Source organism: Pinus tabuliformis, chromosome 7, assembly GCF_031772625.1.
Source record: "Pinus tabuliformis cultivar Carrire ecotype Pingquan chromosome 7, CPIR1, whole genome shotgun sequence".
In the NCBI taxonomy this organism is placed as follows: Eukaryota; Viridiplantae; Streptophyta; class Pinopsida; order Pinales; family Pinaceae; genus Pinus; species Pinus tabuliformis.
Genome location: NC_142293.1, coordinates 1,732,459,758 through 1,732,484,008, shown reverse-complemented (window position 1 = coordinate 1,732,484,008; position 24,251 = coordinate 1,732,459,758). Strand labels below are relative to the sequence as shown.

Sequence of the window (24,251 nt, the reverse complement as noted above, 5' to 3'; positions counted from 1 at the left end):
ACAAAATCCAAGACACGACAAGAAGCATCTTAAAGAGTTATGATACAAGCAGTGGTAGGAAGGTACCCAGTGACAAGCTAAATAATGTGGTTCAGAAAGATATGGATGACAACAATAAACGACATATGAGTCGATGTCAGAATCCATAAACTTTTATAGAATATCAACATACACTATTGAAGCCTTCTTTTCTGATTATGCAGCCTTCTTTTCTAAATATGCAGAGAGAAAGCACAACTAGGAAACCTGTTACAATTTTAAAACATAAATTGTGTCTTAAGGAGAGCATTGTTGATATAATCCCAAAAGAAAAACCTAAAGCCATGACTGAGGCAGTGGCTTCAATGCAACTTTCAATAGAGAGGCATAGTCTATCTGGAGAAAGTGCACACAACAATCATTCTCCAGTTCCTACAACAAACTTGGAAAATTTTGTCAGAAGATCTTTCAACTGCAAAATTGTGAAGAGATTAATTTATGTGCTAAGATCTTGATGTCATGCGTCCAAGATCTCAACAAACTAGTGTCAATTCTAGGGCCCTTGAGCGTTTCAATTTCATCAACGAAGATCTGCTAAGCAGTTGAATTATTTCCTCCCTTCACAACCGAATGTGGCCCTTCGTTCCCAGTGCTCGCCCAGGAGAAACTGCGAACAGCCACTGACATTTGGTGGACTCTACGCCCCCGTTGCTGAAAAATAACTACAATCTTCTATTCCACGTGATCGAAAAGTTGTCAGACCAGAGTTACACCAAATTTGTGGATTGCGCCATCCAGGACCAGAGGTTGTCTCCCTTCCCTGAATTGGAAAGGCAGGTGTCAACTATTCCTTACGGGTGGGTGAAATTTGAAGACGACCAAGAAGAACCCTTTCTGGAAGCCATCGAAAATAAAATGATTTTGTGGACAAGGTTCGAACCCTCGCAGCCCTTTTGTTACATCATGAATGTTGGAAATAACAGAAACTCCGATTGGGTTTTTCAAGCTTTGGAAGATTTTCCGGCACTAGTTCCAGAACTCCAACGCGATTTTGTTTCTTGGATTTCAAAGGAAATAGTGGGGGATTGAATGATAGTGTTGTTCGGTTCTTTTAAAGAAGGTTTTGCACACATGTTAAAAGGGCACCCTTCTGTCGTAACCAAACTGTGCCCTCTTGTCTGCCACCGACCAGTTCTTAGACACCATCTATCTGCCATCGTTGTCCGATCGTCGACGAAGGAACACACAACATTAAAAGATTTGCTTTCATCCAACAGCAACACCTACCTTAAAAGATTTGTTGCGGCCTGAGTACGAATGCGTCCACACCAGCAGAGAACCATGTTGATGTCTCTCTTGCAGTAAAGTCTCTGCCGGCAAGTGTGACGGGTGCATCTCTTTGGTCAACGGTTACAATTAAAGTCGACGGGGCGTCTTTAGTGGTTCGATCGAGAATAAACAATTCAAACCAATTGTGTCATATTTATAATACCAAACAATTATAATCACCCCCATTATAATTAATACAAACAAATTTAATTATTTAAATTGAAAAAAAAAAAAACAAACAAATATATATATTCAAAAAAAAACTTGATTCCAAGACAATACTATCAATGACTTATACATACCGAAAAGATGTGGGTCAAGGAAGGAATTATTAGCGAATAAGCTTTGAGGACAAAGCTTTTCGAAGAGGAAGACAATGTTATGAATATAATTCATAACAAATAAATAAATGTAAATACTAAATAATCAAGTAATGATTACGTTAAGAAGTCATTAGTTAAGTGAAAAGGCATATCTAAAAGGCATGCCCAGTCACGAAAAGGCACCTGCGTAGGTATATATGCGGGTCCTCATTGTAACATTCATTATCACTTGTACATTTTTATATATAATAAATTATTATTACAAAATACCTCGTGTATTTTTACATTGAAGCCAACAAGCTATAATTTTTGTTGCTACAATCCTGCACGAGGCTCTCAGCTTCCCTAGTCCTTTTTTTGCCTTCTCTGGATGGTTTTGCTTGAGTGGTTGCCTCCACTCTCTGCTCCACAACATCCTGAGGCTCCTCATTTGGAGCTAAAAGCTCCTCCTTTGGTGGGACCTGAAGCTCCCTCTCAATAGAGCACCGCATGGCTTTTGTCTGCATCAAATTTTGCATCCCTTCGCACAACTGACATTCTGAGGGATGGCAAGTACATACGATAGTTGTGGGGAAAATTGAAATAAATTACTCTAAGCATAGAACATACCGAAAATTAACAGAACTGAACTCAATCTTCCCCAACTCGAATTAACTGACTTAACTGAGTGGCAAGTGCCATGTCACCTTAGTAAACTACTTCCAATATTTCTACTGAAATAGAAATTCGAATTTTCTCTAGTTTGACCAAGGCGAAGTCAAACTGAGATTTTCTTGCTACATTTTGTTGTGAAGGGACAAGAGCATAAAGTATACAAGCTTATCAAATCTTTGTATGGCCTCAAACAAACATATTGAACCTAGTATGAGAAATTTACTAAGCATCTTCTAAAACTAAATTTCAAACACTATGATCTTGATGATGCAACATTATTATCAAGAAAGTTGGCAAAATTGTTGGCTATCTTGTGGTGTATGTAAATGATCTATTGCTGACAGGGAACAATGAAAATTATATTGCATCCATAAAGAAATAATTGAGGAAAGGATTTGAGTTGATAGATTTGAAATATGTTCATTATTATTTGGGTATTGAAGTAACCCAACAATAGAAATTTATTCCTCTCTCAAAAGAAGTACATTGGAGATTTGTTAAACAAATTTGGCATGGTTGAATGCAATCCTTTGTCCACTCCAATGGAGCAAAATTTAAAGCTCACATCCAAAAAAGGAAATGAATTTGAGGATGCAACTAAGTACAGACAAGTGGTAGGAAGTCTTAACTGCCTTACTACTACCAGACCAGACATTTCATTTGTTGTTGGAATCCTTTCCAGGTTTATACAAAAACCTTGTGAGGGTCATTGGTTTGCTGCAAAAAGAGTTCTAAGGTACTTGAACAGAACTCAAAACTTTGGACTCAAATATACACAAGTGAATGACTTCAACTTGTCAAACTTTGATGGAGATAAAGAAAATGGAGTATCTACATTAGGTTATGTTATAAGTCTTGTAGCAGGAGATGTCTCTTGGAGGTCATGCAAACAATCAGTGACAGCAAATTCCACAATAGAAGCAAAATATGTGGCAGCTACAAAAGCAACCAAAGAGATTGTGTGGCTCTGGAAAATTATTGAAGATTTGCAAGAGAAACAAATGCGCTCTACTCTTCTTTTCATTGGCAATACTTCTGCAATAAAATTGGCCAAGAATCAATAGTTCCATGATCAAACCAAGCATATCAATACAAAGTATCATTTGATTCGACATCATGTTGAGGCCAAGACTATTCACCTATGCCATTGTTCCAAAAATGAGCTGATTAAAAACATCTTCACCAAAGTGCTTGGAAGAGAAAAGTTTGGAAGATTCAAAATGATGCTTGGACTTACAAACACCCCTTCAAATTAATGGAGAGAATGTTGACACCTAGTCCTTCGAGATTGGGGATATATTTTGTAAATATGTAAATACAAAAGAAGAAAATATGAAGAGATCTTGGAATGAATCCCAAGAGTCTCTCCTCTATGTGTATATATTAATGATATTCTTAATAGAGAAAACAATTCGTTGAGTTACCAAATACTTGGCCTTAGAGTAAAGTCATCCTCCTTGAACTTGTGATTTTGTGTAGCATATGTTGGTTCTACAACTTTTCCTGTCACAATATTGATCATATTGTTGTTGGAAAGCTTCTATGTTATTCTTGTTGGTTATTGTTGTGGATATTTTGTTTGATAGACAACCATTGTTGGATACTCAGAATCTCTCGTATATTAGCACTACGGACAGATTGATATATTGATCTACTGTAAGGCTTATTATTGTGATATCTCTGCTTAGAATTGAAAGAATACTGTGGAAATTGGTGGAATGTTGGTTGAATAAATCTACTGTTCAACTCTAACAACGTTCCACCAATTTCCACAGTATTCTTTCAATTCTAAGCAGAGATATCACCATAATAAACCTTACAGTAGATCAATATATCAATCTGCCACTAGTGCTAATATACGAGAGGTTCTGAGTATCTAACAGTGGTTGTCTATCAAACAAAATATCCACAATAATAACCAACAATGATTCCAAAATTTTACCAACTTACAACTAATTCGTTTTACTGAACAATTGACCTCGACCTATAAAGGCTCTAACTTCCTAATTATACCCTAACTGGGTTGTCGTCTATCTTCTAGGCCTGTTAGACAATGCGTACCCAACAGCCCATGGGTTAATGTAAATCACAGCTTTCCCAACCCTCTGCAATATGATCTGTCACGAGAATTGTTCCACACTAGCTTGTTCCGATGGCTGCGGTTGTGGCCCTTAATCAATAATTTGGTGATCTAATTGTACCACAGAGACACAGAGGATGCCTTTCGCTGCTTCTTAAGAGAATTTGTTAACCCAAATAAGCCCAGAAAATCGCAGAGAGTCGTGTTGCTTCCACTTTCCTTCAATCAAGCCTCAAACAAACCACAGAAATCCCCCTTCCTTGCTTGCTAAATCAGTGCAGAGATGCTCCAGAAGATTACGTTGTAACAAAATAGAGGAAAGAGAAAACTAACTAGGGTGGGATCACCTCCGCCTAAACTAGTCAAGAGAAAAAGGGGGTTTTTAAACCCTCAAAGTCTCAGCTCAAAGAAAACAGAGATAATCCAATCCAATTCGATGATGAGAAAATGATTCCTCTCTTACTTATAGATTTCCTTGTGGGGGTTCTTACCCTTGAATTAATGTGTGGGGTTACAAGTGCAACCTCCAATTTGGGCTTTTTGCCCCAGCTACCCTAAAATTTACCCAATGTTGCCTCAAAAAATTAGATAATGGGTTCCCCCTTTATCAATGACTATAGCCTACAAGGTTGGATAGGCTACTTCGTCCTCCCTTAGATAATTAATCCATACGGGGACATTACAACCCCCCCTTCCCAACATTGCTTGTCCCCAAGCAATGGCAAACCTGGGTGCTGCAAAATTTTCTCTTCTATCTCCAAGAATGAGAATTCCTCTTCAATGTTTTCAACATCCTTCTTTGTTCTAGTGGCACAATAAGTAACATGTTGGTGAGGGATGTCATTATGCCATAATTGTTGCTTTCACATTCATAGGTAAAAAGGATATAATTATGTGTTGTTATTGAAGTAAATTTCATTTTAGACGAAGTTCCTTCTCCTGGCATAGTAGCAACCTTCAATAGTTTTAGCAATAAATTTTAGGATGTTAATTTTAGTTAACAATGGTATGTTTTATGCTTAGCACAATTACTTCAACGTCCTTTAAGCAGCCCAATGACAATTTCCAATAGCAATCACATTAACCATAAATCACATTGACAGTAACTGTAGATAGAACATGAATAATAAAATGTAGAAGACAAGCCAAGAAAAGAGGACGCCAGATTTGGCAAATGTTAGGGAAAAACCCCAAGATGGGGAAAACCCTTTGATCAATTCTTATTATTATATCAAATGTTCAGCAGAGAGAGTACAAAAGTCAAAATTGTCTTTGCCAAATCACAGTCAAAACAGCACTGTCAAATCTGCAATCAACAGAAGTCAAATTCTGCCCTAATCAAAAGTCAACGTAGGTCAACACAGCAGCAAATCATCCTCTATGCAACTCGGTCATACCCAATCAAACTCAGCCTTCTAAGGTGGTCAAAGTCAGCCCAAAACAGTCCTGAAAACAACAGACAAACTTGGTCAACTTCTACGGTCAACTCTGCAGTCAGGCCTGTGGTCAACCCTGCAATTGGTTTGTGGTCAAAGTCAACAAAATGACTCGTTTCTGTGCCAATAAATGCAGCCTACCAAAAACGAAATTATGACCCAAAAATCACAGTCAAATGGGGTCAAAACACCCTTGGTCAACGTTGGTGAAACCTGCAACAAACTGAAATTTTGGCCCTGTAATTCGTCCTGCAATTCTTCCTTTTGCAGCCACACGTGTGAAAAAAGAGATGCCCAATAATTTGTACGAACTAATCAGATGAGGAGAGAGAAGAATGTGTGTGAAGAGATGATGTTAAATGAGGTTTGAGGTCTCTCATATTTATACAAGTCGTTGAGGGTGAAGAGACATCTCTCTTGGGCTTTATGATCCTACATGACGATGTGGCCGACCTTGACAATTTGCACGTGTGGGCATAAATTCAAAAACATGTGTCTGATTATCCAAATTTAATGATCTTTAGGTTGATTTTGTTCCTCTCAAAAAGAGGAATTCAATGCAATAATCATCTCCATCAAATGAGTTGTCCAAAATGGAATTTTGCCCTAGTTGCCAATTTTAACATAGGAAGTCAGTTTGAACTGTCTATGTTTTGTTGTTGTCCCCACATCATTTGAATGTGCCCCATTTCAAACTTTCAAAGTATTGTCTTCTATGCATGGTTGGCCATTTAATAACCCCATCCTTGTGTAGGTGAAAAACCCATCAACTTGAGAGAGATCAATGACAATCCATCTCCCTACAACTTTGCAGTCACTTGAACATGGTAAGAATGATTTGGCAGCCTACAATACAATCATGGCCTCTTCCTGACCGAAAAACACCAGATTTCCCTTTTTCATTACTTTTGTCATCCCAAGATATTTTGCAGGACAGCGCGCTGTAGCAACAATGTAGGTGTTGAGTGTAGCGACAATTTCATGACAAAATTTGGCACAACGCAAAGGCATGAGGCCCTCCTAGAAAATCAGCAGTTTTTGCTACCAAACTCCGTAAACAGTAGCTCTTACACAAAACGGAAAACTTGTGCACATAAAATTTTGCATCTTCCACATGTATAATAATGTCGCTTACCATTTATGATGCAACATATTTTTTTCCACTTTCTTTAAGGCACTTCTTACATCGAATATGTCTTGTGCCTCCTCCCTTTATAGGATCTTCGAGAGAATTTGCTTCTGCAATCTGATTTTCCTTGTGGTCCATGTAATTAGTCTTTACCCTATTTTCACCAAAAGACTGTTTCATATTTGTTGTTGTGCAACCCCCAAACTGAGGGTAAGACTCCACTGTGACTTCAACTAGTTGGTCGTGTATGGTCCTAATGAGCTTTTCCTTGAGTGTAGATTCAGGGACAAAATATATCTAATCTTTATAGAAAATGATCTCATCTTCTACCTCGTACTGGTCATCGCAGATGAAACTGTCCATTAATTCGCAAGTAAACTTATTTTCGGAGTACTCTGCTAAGAGTTGGGCTCTCCAATCTCTCATGAGCGTGCATATGTCAGGTCCAACATCCTTTTTGCATTCCAGCTCATAAGCTTGTAAGTTGCTACCTGACAACCTTGGGTTTGCAATCATATAAGTTGTCATACAAGTTACCTTGTCTTGCTTAGGTATGACCTCCATTTGTTTGGTTGTTACAATGTGGGGCCACCAATTGTCATACCTCTTAATACTAACTTACTGCCATTTGAGTCTCAAAATTCCATTTCCATCACTTGGTAGTTCATAACGAATCTTCCTATCGAGTACAACCATTGTACTCCTAGCACCAAATCGATGTCTACCAATTCTATCACATGAAAATCATCAGTAAGTGTATAATTACCTAATGTGATGCTCAAATGTAGAACTACCTAAGTGCATGTCATGTCATACCCATCAATTGCCTTCACCTCGAAACCTTCAAATTCCTTGGTAGGGATGCCCCTCTATACCACCACAATTGCATCATGGAAGTTGTATGTTGCTCCACCATCAATCAACTCTATGATTTGTTGTCCTTGTATGGCACCTTTGATTTTGAAGGTGTAATATTTAGGGACTCCAAAAAGGGTGGCGATAGTGAATCTTCCACGAATGGTACTTCTTCAAAAATGCTAGGCCCATTACTTGGAGCCAGTGTTGTATCATTTTCATTGTCGCTATCGGACACTGCTTCAATGTAGTGAATCCTTCCCTTTCCCAACATCGATGACCAGGTTCCCATGACTCTTTACAAGTGAAACAGAGTTTCTTTCTTCTCAGCTCGTTTCGAGTTTCTTCATCCAACCGATCCTTCTTGGTTTGCTCTTTCTAAGATATCCTCGTGTCCTTGTCCTTTGGAGGGATTTGTGGTGTGGATGGATTCCTCACTTTTTGCGTGCACCTCCCATATCTCAAGTCTTGGTGATCGCCTCTAGCAATGTGGCAGGTTTGAAAGCCTTGACCCACTCATGTAATGGTTTCTACTAGACCTTCTACAAAGAGCATAACAAACCTTTGTTTAGAAATATTTGTCACCATGACTGCTAGCTACTAGAATTCTGCGCTGTAGGACTTCCACGACCTAGTCTGCTTGAGTTGTGCTAGCTCTCTAAAGTGTATATCGGGATCCTTCCGATCAAAACACTCTACCAATCTTTGAGTGAAGTCCACATATCAGGTTATGCTGGAGTGCCCCAGTGTGACCAGTCCATGGTACCACCATGCATATGTCGTCTCTTCCAAATGTAATGTGGCAAATTGGATAGTGTCTACTTCCTGCATGGGATTAAGTCAAAATTAGGTGTCCAAAATTTGTACGTCCCCTAGGTCTATTCTTGTATTTGATGTTGTATTCTTGGAAAGACATGGTCGCTGGTGTATTTTCCTCCAGTGTTGCATGCTCTCTCGAAAGTATTCATTAAAGAGTCCATTATGTTTTGTTTCTCCTCAAGTTGTTGTTATCCAACAGTCTAAAAATCGAGGAAGCAAGGGTCTATGTGATTATTTCCATTAGTTGCCATGGCGTTAGACTGTGCAAAAGTATTGAAAGGGCCAAGGTTATGGTTGTTGCTCCCTTCAACACCAGTCATGTTACCAACATTCAAGCCATTAGCAACATTGTAACCTAAATTGTTTATGGCCTGGAAAATGAGCTATGTCATTTGTTATTGTCCTTGGGCTATCTCTTACTGCCCTTGCAATAGAAAATTGGTTACTTCTCGTTGCCCATGGATTAGCACATGCAAAAGGTTATGAGTATCCTATTCTCCTTGCCCCCCTGTATCCCCCATATATGAACTGTGGGCAATCCTTTTCCTTCTAATTGTAATGTTACGTGTATCTTCTACTAGCATACAAGGGTCATACACTCACAAGTTAACAAGATGCATATGTAGCTCTGATACCACTATAGTGTCCCAACTTCCAAGAGGATTTTTGCCCGAAGGGTTCTATCTTTGTCTAGATTTTTCAATAAATCAACAATAGAACACATTCGTCCATTCATATAATAGTAGGTGCCTTTTCTATGAACTGCAGGAATAATATAAAAGCTTTCCAAGTGCAATATGATCAACTATAATGGGTTAGAGTTGAACAGTACATTTATTCAACCAACGTTCCACCATTATAATTGGCCTTAACAAATTCCATAGTATTCTTTCAATTCTAAGCAAAAATATCACAATAATAAACCTTACAGTAGATCAATATATCTATATGCCACTAGAGCTAATGTACCAAAGGTTATGAGTATCCAACAGTGGTTGTTTATCAAACAAAATATCCACAAAAATAACCAACTATGATTCCACAATTTTGCCAACTTACAACTAATTCATAACACCGAACAGTTAATCTCGACCTACAGAGGCTTCAGCTTCCTGATGAAGCCCTAATTGGGTTGTCTTCTATCTTCTAGGCTTGTTTAGACAATGCATACCCAACAACCCGTGGGGTGGTGTGAACGGCAGCTTTTCCAACCCCCTCCGCAATATGAACAGTCACGAGAACTGTTCCACACAAGCTCGTTCCTGCGACTGCAACTGCGGCCCTCAATCAATGATTTGGCGATCTGATTGTACCACGGAGACACAAAGGATGCCTTTCATTACTTCTTGACAAAACTTCTTGACCCAAATAAGCCCAGAAAACAGCAAAGAGTCTTTTTTATTACACTTTCCTTCAATCAAACCTCAGATAAACCACAAAAATTCCCATTCCTTGCTTGCTCAATCAGTCCAAAGTTGCTCCAAGGGATTACACTGTAATAGAATAGAGGAAGGAGGAAACTAGCTAGGGTCGGATCACCTCCAACGAAACTAGTCATGAGAAAAAGAGATCTTAAAACTCCCAGAGTCTCAACTCAAAGAAAACAGAGATAATCCAATCCAACTCGATGATGAGAAAATGATTCTAACTCTCTTATTTATAGATTTTCTTATGGGGGTTCTTACCCTTAAATTAATGTGAAGAAAATGATTCTAACTCTCTTATTTATAGATTTTCTTATGGGGGTTCTTACCCTTAAATTAATGTGAAGGCTTACAAGTGCAACCCCCAATTAGGGCTTTTTTGCCTCAACTACCCCAAAATTTACCCAATGTTACCCCAAAACATTGGATAATGGGCTCCCCCCTTTATCAATGACTATAGCCTATAGGGTTGGATAGGCTACTTCGTTACCCATAAAAGAATATCAGTTTACAAAATGCCCATCAAAATGAATTGCCATGTCAAGGACATGCTAGCTAGGATAGCAGAGGACTTCTTCAATCATTTTGTGGATGACGAACAGAAGTTTGCATAATATATTCTAGATCACATAAAGGAAGACTTGGGTGAGGGAAAATGCACCATAGGCAACAAGGAATGTTGGAAAGGATTGAGAAGATAGAAAAACAGGCAGAAATACTTACTATACACAAGACTTCCTGTTTCATCAACTTGGCATAAAGTGGAGATTCGAAGCCAATGAAAGCAGTGGTTAAGGATGTCAAAGGATCTTAGCTTGAGTGGTTTGGTGAACAATTTGTTTCCCCAGCTGTGTGGGTTCAAGTCTCTAGAGACATGTTGTAACTGGCCTGTTTGCGGCATTTAAGAAATAGTTGTATCTGATGTAATAGTGGTAACCGATCTTTGAAGTTACCGATTCTCCAAAAAAATTCATTCTGGTTAAAAAATGAAAGCAGTGGTTAAGAAGAAAGATACCAGCAACAACGAGGGAGAGAAGACAACACTAAATGTTTGAATATCATGTATCAGGTTCAAACTTTTCACTTTGTTTATAGTTAAAATCATGCCACCGTCATTTAACACTGGTCTTAACAATAATAAATTATAATGAATAAGGTTTATATAAGTACCAGTTTTATTATAGTAAAGAGTTTGTCACGAATAACCACAGACCCCTATAGATCTAGCAAAAGCATGTCCAATGGAGGAAGCCAACTGGACCAGTTTTACAATAGAATGAGAGTTTATTACGGATAGCCAGAGACCCCTCTAAATCTAGCAAAAACATGTCCAAGGGAGGGAACCAATTGGACCAGTTTTATAACAGAATGAAAGTTTGTCACAAACAACCAGAGACCCAAATCATATTTGATACAAGTTATAACTCAACTAAAAATACACCATGTTGCATGTGATATGAGTTGATAGTTTGAAACCATGTGATACAAAATATTAAAATTTGGACAATGACACTCCCAATTAGCTTATAAATATAAAAATTATTTTTAATTGTGCCAATAATTTCATGATTCCTGACAGAAAAATAAAAACAAATGGCAGTTAGTTTCAAAATGATATCATCCACTTTGAAGACTTCAACCAAATTTAGTCAAAAAATTTACATTAGATAGCATGTCATATAATTCCCAAGAAACAAAACATTGCATCCAAATGACTACTCCAGCAGCCAGCAGATATACTGAACTTAACTTTCAAATCTACACAATACTGATTGACGTTATTTTTATGCTCCAACTGGATAACTTTGTCATCGAAAGAACCAAAGATCAGTTATGACTTTCTATGCTTGGAAAGCATTCATAAAAGAATAAAAACCAAGCTCGAACCTTGTAAGAGCTCCCTTTTACCTTGTATTGACTCAACAGAGGTGGTATCAAGGTCTGCAAATGAATTTGATTCAATCAAAGAGAAGCTACAACAAGTTTAATAAATTTACAAGCTATTCGGAAATCAGAATGACCCCCAAGAATAACATATCCATATATTGCAACACAAAAAAGGAAAAGTATTTATCTTGGGGTGTCCACAGAGTTATAAAATAGTTCCATTGGTCAAAAAAGTTCAAATTCAAGATCAGTCTACTGACAATACAATAGTGTCACCAAGTATTGACTACAAAATAATTTCTAAAAGGCTGGAAATTCAGTGGAAACAAACTGCCTGGACCTGATATTGTTTACTCCCCAAGCAGTTTAAGTGGTCTATTAAATATATAATGTAATGCTCCATTGTTCTCAACAGCCCAATTTAATTTTCCTGCATGAACTCCAATTATTTAACCATGGCAATGAAACACTAAAGGGTAAAAATGTAAACTTGTACATTTTTCAGTTTACACCTACAGTTCTGCCATAGTTAGAAATCATTCTCTTCAACAATATCCAATGATACCTTCATAGTCCAATACCAACCTGATTATATCATATCATTTCCAGTGAACAATTGGTGCTTACTGTAGTCAGGTCAAATGATTCTTTCTTGCAATTAAACACCTAAGAATTATGTTAAGTTATGGTATGTTCTATGCTTAAGAGCAATTTACTTCAAATTTTGTTATTAGCCAACATCAATTTCCAGAATTGCAATCACATCAACATGATAGTAAAATGCAGATAGAACATAAATGTAACCAGTGGAAGACAAGCCAAGACAAGAGACACAAGATGTGGCACCAGCCAGGGACAAACCCCAATGCGGGGAAACCCTTGACCAATTCTTCTATATTCTTCAATAATTCAGCAGAGAGCGAGAGAGTACAATTACACAAATCTGTGATTTTATGATAGCAGTAATAAAACCCTAACGAGCAAAGTCAAAGCTGGTCAAACAGGTCAGAAATGACCTCAAGTCAACCTTAGTCAACTCAGCCTCCAACAGCAATGATAGGCAGCCCAAAACAGTCCAAGAATGATGGTCAAACAGAAGTCAACACATGAGCAGCTCTTCAGTCAACCCTCAACAGTCAACACTGGTCAAATGGATGGCGCAGCTTGCTTGGAAGAGACTCCCCACACTAATCCGCAGTCAAAGATACCTCCTCACTGTTCAACGCAGTCAAAGTACAGCCCTGCTGCTCCACGATCAACTCAAGTCAACACTGCCCTAGATCAGACCTGCGTCCTTCCTTCTTCCCACATGTGAGTGACCTGCTCCTCCTACGCATACCCAATCAAACTAGGAGAGAGAAGAATGAGATGATGAAATGATGGAAATAATGCCACAAGCTCTCCTCCTTTTATATGCCACGTTGAGGATAAACTGGGGGTGTGAAACATTGTTTTGCTTGTTGGCCGACCTTGACAAATTGTCAAGGAATACAAATAAATTCATATCTTCATGAATACATGTCGGAATTGGATGATAGTTAGATCAATCCTACACCTCTCGATGACAGGAATCCAAGAAAAATATCAACTGCCATAAATAAGGTGATCCACATGGAGTTTGGCCCTAGTTGCCAATTTTAACACTCCCTCTCAACTAGGGAGAAATCCATCTGCTAATCCATCTATCTGTCGGTACTATCTCTGCCATCAATGCACTGCTCTGCTGAACTATGAAGAAGAAGAAGTGATCGAGAATGTATCATACCCGAAGTCAGTCCCAGATAAAAGAGAGTGTCTAATAGCACTCTTACTGACCCGAAGTCAGTCCCAATGAAGAGAGTGTGTCATACCACTCTTACTGATCCGAAATCAGTTCCAAAAGAGAGTGAGTTATATCACTCTTACTGACCCAAAGTCAGTTCCAAATAAAGAGTGTCTCATACCACTCTTACTGACCCGAAGTCAGTTCCAATTGATCCCAGATCAATGTCATCCTAGCATAGGGAGTACGGTAGATACACGATGCGTCCATCGGTACTACTATGGTCCCTATCCTCATTTCCCTACTCATTGGCCAGATGAGAGGTACTTCCCATGAGTCCCAAACTGCATGTGTAGGATGTCTCAGCAGGAGAAGGATGAACCACTCTTCCTACCTACATGTCACCACAAGGTATCACAGGGGAAGGCTGAACCACTCACCCTGTACATAGCAAACCACTAGGGGAAGGTTGAACCACTCACCCTATGGTTGTTCATTGCTCCAAGAAGTACCCCAAGCCCCCCGGAGCTCCCGGAGCTCAAAAAAGTATATATCATACAGGACCCTCATAAGAGGGTCTCTCCACGACTCCTAGTCGTTCTCGGAAAGTCAGGGATTTGACCTTTCCCAAGGGCTTCGTCAAAATGTCGGCGACCTGCTCACTAGTGCTAATATGATGGAGCCTTATTGCTCCTCTTTGTACCATATCCTGGATAAAGTGGTACCTGATATCGATGTGCTTGGAGCGATCATGAAATACGGGATTTTTTGATAAACGAATCCCACTCTGGTTGACGCAGAGAATCACGATAGTATCCAGCGTATGACCAAACAGCTCACTAAAGAGCTTTCGCAACCAAACAGCTTCACAGGAGGCCATAATCGCAGTAATGTATTCGGCCTCAGCAGTGCTCAAAGCCTACCACTTCTGCTTCTTGCTCATCCAGGATATCGAAGCAGAACCCAAAGAGAAACAGCGCCTAGAAGTGCTCTTTCGGTCCACCACACTGCCTGCCCAATCAACATTGGAATAACCATGCAGCCTCACATCTCCATCAATGTATCTCAGTCCATGAGTGATTGTGCCCGGAAGATATCTCAGAAGATTCTTGGCACCAATCCAATGAGAGTGATGAGCCTCAACCATATATTGGCTCAACGTGTTGACTGCAAAACATATATGCGGATAGGAGTTCACCAAGAACATCAATGCTCAAGATAGTCACGAGCTTGCAGTCCACCGTACCAAATCTTTCCAATATCTTCACCACGTATTTTCCTTGAGATAGGAAAATTGCTCCTGGCTTTTGCTAGACCTCCAGCCTAAGAAATAGTGCATCAGTCCTAGGTCTTTCATCTCAAATTCGGAAGCCAACTCCCTCTTACATTTGGAATGAGAGGGTCTGCACCTGTCAGAAAGAGGTCGTCAACATACAGCACCAATATGAGAGGCTTATCATCTTCAACCTTAAAGTAAAAGTTCGGATCGACTTCACTTCTAGTGAATCCTAACTTCATCAAATAGCTATCGATCCTCTCATACTAAGCTCGGGGTGCTTGCTTCAGCCCATAGAGAACTTTCTTCAACCAGCATACATGAGATTCCTGATTATGAATCTCAAACCCCTCAAGGTTGTTCCACATACACTTCCTCTTTAATCGAACCATGCAAGAATGCGGGCTTGACATCCATCTAATGTAGGTTCCATCCTTGCAAAAGCAGCCAGGGCTATGATCGAGTGGATGGTGGTGTATCGGGCAACAGGGGCAAATATCTCATCATAATCCACACCTTCCTTTTGAGAGAAGGCTCAAGCAACAAAGCGAGTCTTGTTTTGTCCTGGGGTCTAGGAACCACATCCCAAACATCATTCTTCATGATGGACTCGTATTCTTCATTCATAGCATCCTTCCATACTTGATGCTTTATAGCTTCTTCGAACGATGTAGGCTCTTTTTGAATGATGGTGCTCATAATGGTCAAGTATCCCTGATACCTGGTTGTCTTCTTGCTTTCACGGAAAGCCCCTCTGGGTGCAATATGTCTCTCTGCATCTTCAAGAGTCCCCCTAAGCCATGAGGGCCTCTTCCTTGAAGAGGAAGGCTCTTGCAGAGGGGAATCAATAGGATCCATAGGTTCTTCAACATCGAGCATCATTTCATCTTCCTTCTCATCTAGCTTCCTGGTGTCAGCTTCTTTATCTTCATTAGAATAGGAAGATTGTCAACCTTGCTATGAGCCATATCTTCGTCAAAGGTGACATCATGACTTATCTCAACTTCCCTTTGACCAACCACATAGATTCTAAAGCCCTTAGAATTTTTGCTATAACCCACAAAGGTTCCCTTCTTTCCAGATGCACCCAATTTGCTTCTTTTCTCTTTCGACACATGAAAATATACGGGACTACCAAAAATTCTAAAATGAGAGACATCAGGTTTCTTACCAGTGAACATTTCTTCGAGAGTCTTGGAATCCAATGCTTGATGAGGGCATCATTTTGAACATATACGGCGGTATTCGCAACGTCGGCCCATAGAAACTTCGGAAGCCTTTGATCAAGGAGCATGGCACGAACAGCTTCCATAATCATACGATTCTTCCTTTCAGCCACACCATTCTGCTCAGAAGTGTATAGTGTTGTTGTCTCCCTCTTAATGCCAAATTTTTTGCAAAAGTCATGGAACTCATTGTGGATTCATACTCGATCCCATTATCAATCCTTAATATCTTGATTCTCTTCTCAGTTTGATTCTCGATCAAGGCTTTGAAGTGACGGAACCAGATGAACACTTCATCCTTCCTTTTCAAGAAGTATATCCAAGTCTTGCGAGAATAATCATCTGCAAAAGTAAGCTAATATAGATATCCTCCCAAAAAGTTTACGGGCATCATACCAGATATGTTGGAGTGGACCAACTGCAATATATCTGTAGTCTTGCTATCACTTGAGGGGAATGGTCCCCTTTTAAGCTTTCCTTCGGCACATCCCGGACATACACCTTCATGCTCTACTTTGAACTCGAGCATCCCTGTCACCATTTGTCTCACATCGGGTAGAGCCTTATAATGAAGGTGGGCAAACCTCCGATGCCATAGTTCAGACTGTAGAGATGTGTCGCAAGACATGACTCCCAACAAACTTCCTCCAACTTGATATAAAGAGTCAACCCGGAACCCAAGAGTGAAAGAATCTTTAAAATTCTTTTTCCAAACACGTACCTTCCATCAATGAATGCTACCTTGTAGCCTTTGTCTTCCATTGCCGAAATGGACACCAGGTTCTTCTTGAGATCAAGTACATATAAGACTTCTTGCAAATGAATTGTGTCACCCTGACTTAATTGAAGAGTAACATTCCCTACACCCTTTACAGGATAGGTGGAATTGTCTCCAAGAATAATCTCCAAGTTTGTCTCTTTCTCTATCAAATTAGAGAGAGCTTCCTTGTAAGGAGTGAAGTGTCTTGATGCACCACTATTAATAAGCCAATTGCCCAACGAATACGGAGGAGAGGTAGTGGAGAGGGTCGATATCAAATAATACTCATCTTGCTTATTGTTAACAACATTTTATTCATACCTAGAATTCCTTGCTTTCTTGGAGGGTTGACCACTTCCTTGATTTCCCGCATTCCTCTTTCCTATGCCATTGAACCTACCATTCCTTTGATTGTGGTTGGAGTTGCCCCTAGGGTGATTTTGAGCATCATCATGTGATGTATCCTCTCTATTTGGACACTCCCTTACATAGTGGTCAAATTTATTGCAAACGAAGCATCTTCCCTTCCTCTTCCACCCTTCGATTCGGGCTTTCCTTTGAAATGACCTTTAGACCCAAAATTATTTCTCCTCTTGGCATGAGAGGAGAAAGCAGTGGGGTTGCCTTTGCTCGAAGGCATTCTTGCTCCACCATCCTTGTCTCTTCTTGAATGCATCTCCACATCAATTCTTCAAATCCCGGAATTCGATCATTGTTGAGAAGAGTGGTTCTAAATATATACCATTCGGATGGGAGCCCTCCAAGGGTAGTGATAGTTAGCTCCCTATCAGGAATGACTTCTCCAATCGATAGAATATCATTCTTGATCTTAGTGATCCTTAAGAAGTAGGATTGAATATCCTCGTCCTTCCTCTTCTTAATATCCTTCAACTTATTTTTGAGAAACAAAACTTGATTTGCATCACCAACTTTAAACAAGCTTACCAGCCTGTCGTAGATCTCCTTGGAGGTGTTCAGCTCAAAAATGTAGGCCACCAGACGCTTGTCAATTGAGTCTCGGATAATCTTCTTCGCTTTGACTTCACCCTTAGTGTACTTGTTATTTGTAGCAATCAGTGCATTTGATGGAGGCTCCGAAATTTTGCCACTCAAATAGTCCAACACTTCTTGCTCTTCCAATGTTAGATCAAGAGACATCTTCCATCTGTGATAGTCAGACTTCTCATGGAGATTGTTTTCGGCCGGAAAGTGGGATGAGGAACCCATTAAGCCTTTTGACATTTCCAACTGTCTTTGGTTATTGCTCTTTCACTCTTGCTTGGGCTTTGTCTTCACCTCACCTCGATACCATGTTAAATTATGGTATGTTCTATGCTTAAGAGCAATTTACTTCAAATTTTCTTATTAGCCCAATATCAATTTCCAGAATTGCAGTCACATCAACATGATAGTAAAATGCAGATAGAACATAAATGTAACCAGTAGAAGACAAGCCAAGACAAGAGACACAAGATGTGGCAACAGCCAAGAACAAACCCTAATGCGGGGAAACCCTTGATCAATTCTTCTTATATTCTTCAATAACTCAGCAGAGAGAGAGAGTACAATTACACAAATCTGTGATTTTACGACAGCGGTAATAAAACCCTAACCAACAAAGTCAAAGCAGGCAAACGGGTCAGAAATGACCTCAAGTCAACCTTAGTCAACTCAGCCACCAATAGCAATGATAGGCAGCCCAAAACAGTCCAAGAATGATGGTCAAACAGTAGTCAATGCATGAGCAGCTCTGCGGTCAACCAACAACAGTCAGCACTGGTCAAATGGATGGTCAAAACAGGTCAATGCTTGCTGTCCAGAACTGCGGCTTGCTTGGAAGAGACTCCCCACACTAATCCGCAGTCAAAGATACCTCCTCACTGTTCAACACAGTCAAAGTACAGCCCTGCTGCTTCACGGTCAACTCAAGTCAACGCTGCCCTAGATCAGACCTGCGTCCTTCCTTCTTCCCACGTGTGAGTGACCTGCTCCTCCTACGCATACCCAATCAGACTAGGAGAGAGGAGAATGAGATGATGGACATAATGCCACAAGGTCTCCTCCTTTTATATGCCACGTTGAGGATAAACTAGGGGTGCGAAACATTGTTTTGCTTGCTGGCCGACCTTGACAAATTTTCAAGGAATACAAATAAATTCATATCTTCATGAATACATGTCGGAATCGGATGATCGTTAGATCAATCCTACACCTCTCAATAAGAGGAATCCAAGAAAAATATCAGCTGCCATAAATAAGGTGACCCACATGGAATTTGGCCCTAGTTGCCAATTTTAACAAATTAACATTGCAGCAATATAATAGTAAAGCAGGCACTCAAGTGAAGTCCGTATATTCAAAGAGGGAACCAAAAACAAAATACGGCATTTTAGTATAAAAGCAGGATATATAATCAGCGTCCCCAGGCTAGAGGGTAGTTTCATAATCAGAATTAAAGGTTAAGTTTTACAATACCATTTCTTATGCATAACATAAATTATAGTTTAAGAACACATAAACTGAAATGAGTTTACTGACATCACTGACATCATTAATAAGTCAAACCCATGCATATTAGAAAGTTATTTGAGAATTTTGCCACCCATTAACATTAGCTATGTCTCCTGACCACATTACCATTAGCTATGTCTCCTAACCAAAATCTGAGTAATATATCATTTAGTTTGGAAGGAAACACAGAGCAAAATTAACCCAATAGAAAACTGTCTTAAATGCTTGTTTACTAAGAGAATTAGGTAATGTCATTACCCCATTCAATCTAAGTATCATCTCCTTCAGCCAAGACGGAAACAACAGAGCACCATTAGCTAACAGCATCAAATTTTTCCAGCTGACTTGAATCCATATATTCAGGCCTTGTGCTTTTTATGCAACCAGCCTAGTACCACAGGTTGGAGCTGTGACACATTTCTGGCTTTTGATCTAGGTGATGCTTTCACACTCTCACATTGTACTTTATCTCTGATGTATTCTTCTAGTCCAATTGACCTACTTTTATTATCATTTGTTAGACATGAATATAGTTATCTCATTTCATCTTATATGTAACATGTAGGATGGCACCAGAGGTCGACAGAGGTCGAAGCCATGACCAATATTGAATGACAACAATAAAGACTGACAGATTGAAGTTGAAAAAGGCTAAAACTATGACCATTTGTTGGTAATTGCTGGTGATATTATCCTGTCAGTGCATTAGCTTATACTTGCTCATTCAGCAGGGAAGGACGCATCTATTTCCTGACCAGTGAAACCCACATAAGGAAGATATTTTCAAATTTCAATTATTCAATGTACAGTGGAAAAGCAGGAGGGCAAATATCTTCTGGAAGCTCCATATCAATATGTTCCAAGATTTCAAGAGCATCATACTGAGTTCTCAATGGTGATAATAGAACCTGTATGAGGAAAGGTGGCATCTGAGGTTAAATCTTATGACCAAAAGGACTATTGCCATAGAGTGAGACTGGAATATCTTATGCAAGCAAATGAATAAAGGGTTGAAAGCTAGAGACAAAAACAACAATTAAACATTCAAACACATGAGTAAGTAAAGTCCTGCCCAGTAAGGCCCTAACCCTTTGAATTTGGAATGGAGGGGGGAAATCAAAATTGGAGTAAATGCTTTCAAATAGTTATATTATTCAGTATTTGGAAAGCTAGAAAAGGTACAACGTGGCTGAAATGACAAGCTTCCAACAATGCATTCTAATGCTTACATTTCAATATAGAATAAGGTCATCATACTTCTTAAGCAACGAAATGTGTCAATCTCACTGCCCGGCACCCATGCAAACCCATAACAATATAGGGGATTTTCAAATTATCTATTCATGTTCAAAAATCGAAACAGCTTAAGCATTCCCTGGTTCCACTTAATCTAGGAATGTTCTTGGTTCAAAGAAAATTACAGAAAGCTTTGCAAGGGGATGGACAACCAGGTCCGCACTTTCCAGAGTCACAATGAGCAAAAACAAATAAGAGACAGAATGAGCAGTTAGTACAGAGGTAGAGAAAGGCCCGAAGAAAGATAAGGACAGTAAATGCCAGAGGTCAGTTGGGACCAAGGCCAAAAGTTCAAACAAGCAGGGGACAACGTGCAAGGAGGAGGAAATAGGCCCAAGATGTAGTATACCCCCCACCTAGGGGGGATAGTACGGGGTATAGAGGGAGGTACCCCATACTATCCCCCCTAGGTATACTACACAAGATGGATAAGCCAGAAGAGAAAACCAATGGAAATGATTGGAAATGACTTTGGGATAGAGAATTGGAAGGAAGCGAAGTCCCTGCTGGAAGACATACACAGGCATGCTATCAGGGCAATGAAGAGCAGTAAACAGAAAAGCATCAAATCCGCTAAGTTTGGGACAGGGTTGTTCTTTTGAACGTGTTTTGCAGGCACTTGTTTTTGGACACAGCAGCAGGGATGCTGCCTTGAGCGAAAGAGATCAGATAGATATTGTAGGGGCTTTTACCCCTTGATAAAAATAAATGATTTGTCAAGTAGAGCATACGTTTAAGTCAACCTATTAGGTGTCATCCTTATCTCAGCGATCAAAATTAACGCGTCTTAGATTAGTTAAAAACGTGTGAAAAATAGGGACCATTTATGTGATTCGCTTGTTGTTCGTTGTATGGCTGTTGCGATAGTTATCATACCATTGTATTTTCTTGTTCATTCGGGGCACGCTGTCGGTTGGTATGTTCCTGGTTTTTGGATAGGACAGAGGCTGTAATATCAAAAAGTCAATGCCGCAACAAAATCCATGTGATTGGCTTAGTGTAGTATATTTGCTGCTGTTATGAATCACTCAAAATCAATTGATTGATAAAAAATTTGATTTACATGATCCAGAGAACAAATGCAATATAAACTTTTTAATGCCAGTATAGATAGTATAGATAGTTACATGATGGAATGAGTGTTAAGTGTACTATTCAATCTTATTATTAGTGGATAACGCTCATAGGATATTAGTCATAGTTGAGTGATTCTGAATAAGCAGTTATTCCAGGAAAATAATATTTCATTTCCTATTGCATGTTAATGTTCCTACTTAAAGAAAAACTTTTATTGCAGCTCATCTCAGTCCGACTCATTTGCATTAAGTGGCTTGACAAACACCTCGAATTAGAAAACAAAAGGGCAAAACCACAATTCACTGAGCAAAGAGGATAGTAGCGAGAGTTTGAATAGATTTACTTACTGGCTTACTGACGATGACCCGCAACGAGCCCGGCCTGTTCATGGTTCCTCCACTGGGCGACCTGTTGACAGCATTTGTGGATGAAGCGTAGGCTTTGAACACTAATGCATGGGGCTTCCAATGCCCAGCTTGCTGAAGATCTGCGCCATCATCGCTGCTGGGAACTGTTCTACCGCCGCTATTCATCGCTCTCTCTCGCACAGAATCAAGCAGACCACCCCCACCCGCCTCCCTTTCAAACCAGGGCCACCAAACCGCCTAATGTCATTGATTAAATAAATAAAACCCACATAAAACCCCAACGGATCTCAGAAAAAGATCCATCCTTCCTCCATCAATACCTACCCCATCACAATTCCATCGAATCCAATCCAATTCCATTGAAATCCTTCATGACTTCAATCTATCCCAATTCAATAACCCTAATTCAGGACAATCAATCAAACCCTGTAAACCCTAATTCAGGAAAAACACTCCATGTGATATAAATAAACCATCACTGCGTCTCCGAAGGGAACTGCGGGGGCTGTAATTGGAGCTGTGTGCCCGGAATTCGACAGGAATGGCAGCTTCCCGATGGTGATTTCGCCGCCAGGAGCTCTCGAACTGCTCCCAATTTTCGCTCCGAATGTTTGTCCGTCTCCTTCTTACTGCTCTCCTCTTTTCTCTCCTCCTTTTCGGTTCCGTCGGCAAATTCTCAGAGACGACTCCGCCGAGCCTATTACTTAACTTGACCGCGGTTGGACTTAACCCTGGCCCCCACGTCAGGTTAACCTCCAGAGACGGTGACTTGTCGCGAAATCGACGGCTGGCCAGTGGCTCTGTTTGTCGACGGATGTCAAGGTGATTCTCCTAACCGAGGTTGGGTTTCGGTAACTAAGGTTGAGTTTAAGGTGTGCCACCAGTGTCAATTCTCACCTCGCCTTTAGTGATTCTAACTCAGAAATCCTATACGTTTCAGTGGTGAGGGGATGAAAATGGTTTAAGAGGTTGACTTTAGTGTATGTCGATGGGACTGTTTTTTCTATTGGAAATTTGGTAAAAATTTTGCTCTGCTTTTTTTATTGGAACTTTTGCTGCATTTTTGTTAGGGCAAATAGAAAAACAATATGCATTTTTCGAGAGTAAATTTTATATTATATAATTTAGGATGTATAGTTTTTGAGATAATTTATTTAGCGAGGGGTTTGTCAAGAAGTTGAGAGCTTTATTGCAAGGTTTCATGGGGAAAAGAGCCAAATACATTAAGAAGATGAAGAAGCAGTCTGTCTCAAAAGCTATCTTTAAACTCATGAATGTTAAAATAATTTTCTTTTTTTCTTTATATTGAAATATACATTATTTAAATTTAACAATGCATATTCCAATCTATATCATTTAATATAGTGCATATCATTTGGATTTAGATTATTTTAATTTTATTTTTAATTATAAATTTTATTAATATTATTATGGTGCATATCATTTTCAGAGAATATTATGGTGCATATCATTAGGATTTGAATTATTTTATTTTTATTTTTAATTATAAAATTTATTAATTGTATTGATCTAATTTGTTGACATTGCATGATCCAAGTATAATGGAAGCTTTTTTTAAGGTGTTGAGTCTTTTTTCTCAATAAAAATGTGAATTAGTGGAAAATCGTAATTCCAACAATTTTGTTAAATAATTAGACTTGTTCTATATTTTTTATCATTTCTTGTTATTTATGTTAATTTACAAGATATCTCATTATAATGGCATATCTTATCTTGAGTTGGGTATTGTTTCCTCCCAATACTCTTCTCAAATTTCAAAAAAAAAGAGTAAAAGTTTCCTATAAAAGAAAGAATGTGACATCACAAACTATCTTATTATATTATGTTAGTATTCATCTTCTAGACTTAAGATGGAAATATATGTCTTATTCAACTTAGATCTTTAAGTATTTGGAAGAATTAAATTTCTAAAAATGTAATTTTTTGTAAAAGTGTAAAATTTTAAGGAAAAGTTACCACTTGTGAAAGATTTTGAAGCTTCATTCAACTTAGAACTTTAAGTATTTAGAAGAATTAAATTTTTAAAAATGTAAATTTTT

The 24,251-nt window shown here is 39.1% G+C and overlaps 1 protein-coding gene across 9 annotated transcripts in view; it reads right to left on the bottom strand.

Moving 5' to 3' along the window:
• The window catches only part of YAK1 (YAK1-like protein 1), a 130,333-nt gene extending 107,453 nt beyond the window's left edge, over positions 1–22,880 (bottom strand). For 7 of the 9 annotated variants that reach the window (XM_089460422.1, XM_089460423.1, XM_089460421.1 and 4 more), the window contains exons 1-2: positions 22,171–22,880; positions 11,937–11,969 (exon numbers count right to left, since the gene is read on the bottom strand). In XM_089460422.1, the coding sequence (XP_089316548.1) occupies positions 11,937–11,969; positions 22,171–22,356 (219 nt within the window). In that variant the 5' untranslated portion in view covers positions 22,357–22,880. The remainder of the gene's footprint in view (positions 1–11,936; positions 11,970–22,170) is intronic. The other 2 variants (XM_089460429.1, XM_089460430.1) reach the window with 1 other exon arrangement.
• Between the last annotated feature and the right edge of the window lie 1,371 nt (positions 22,881–24,251).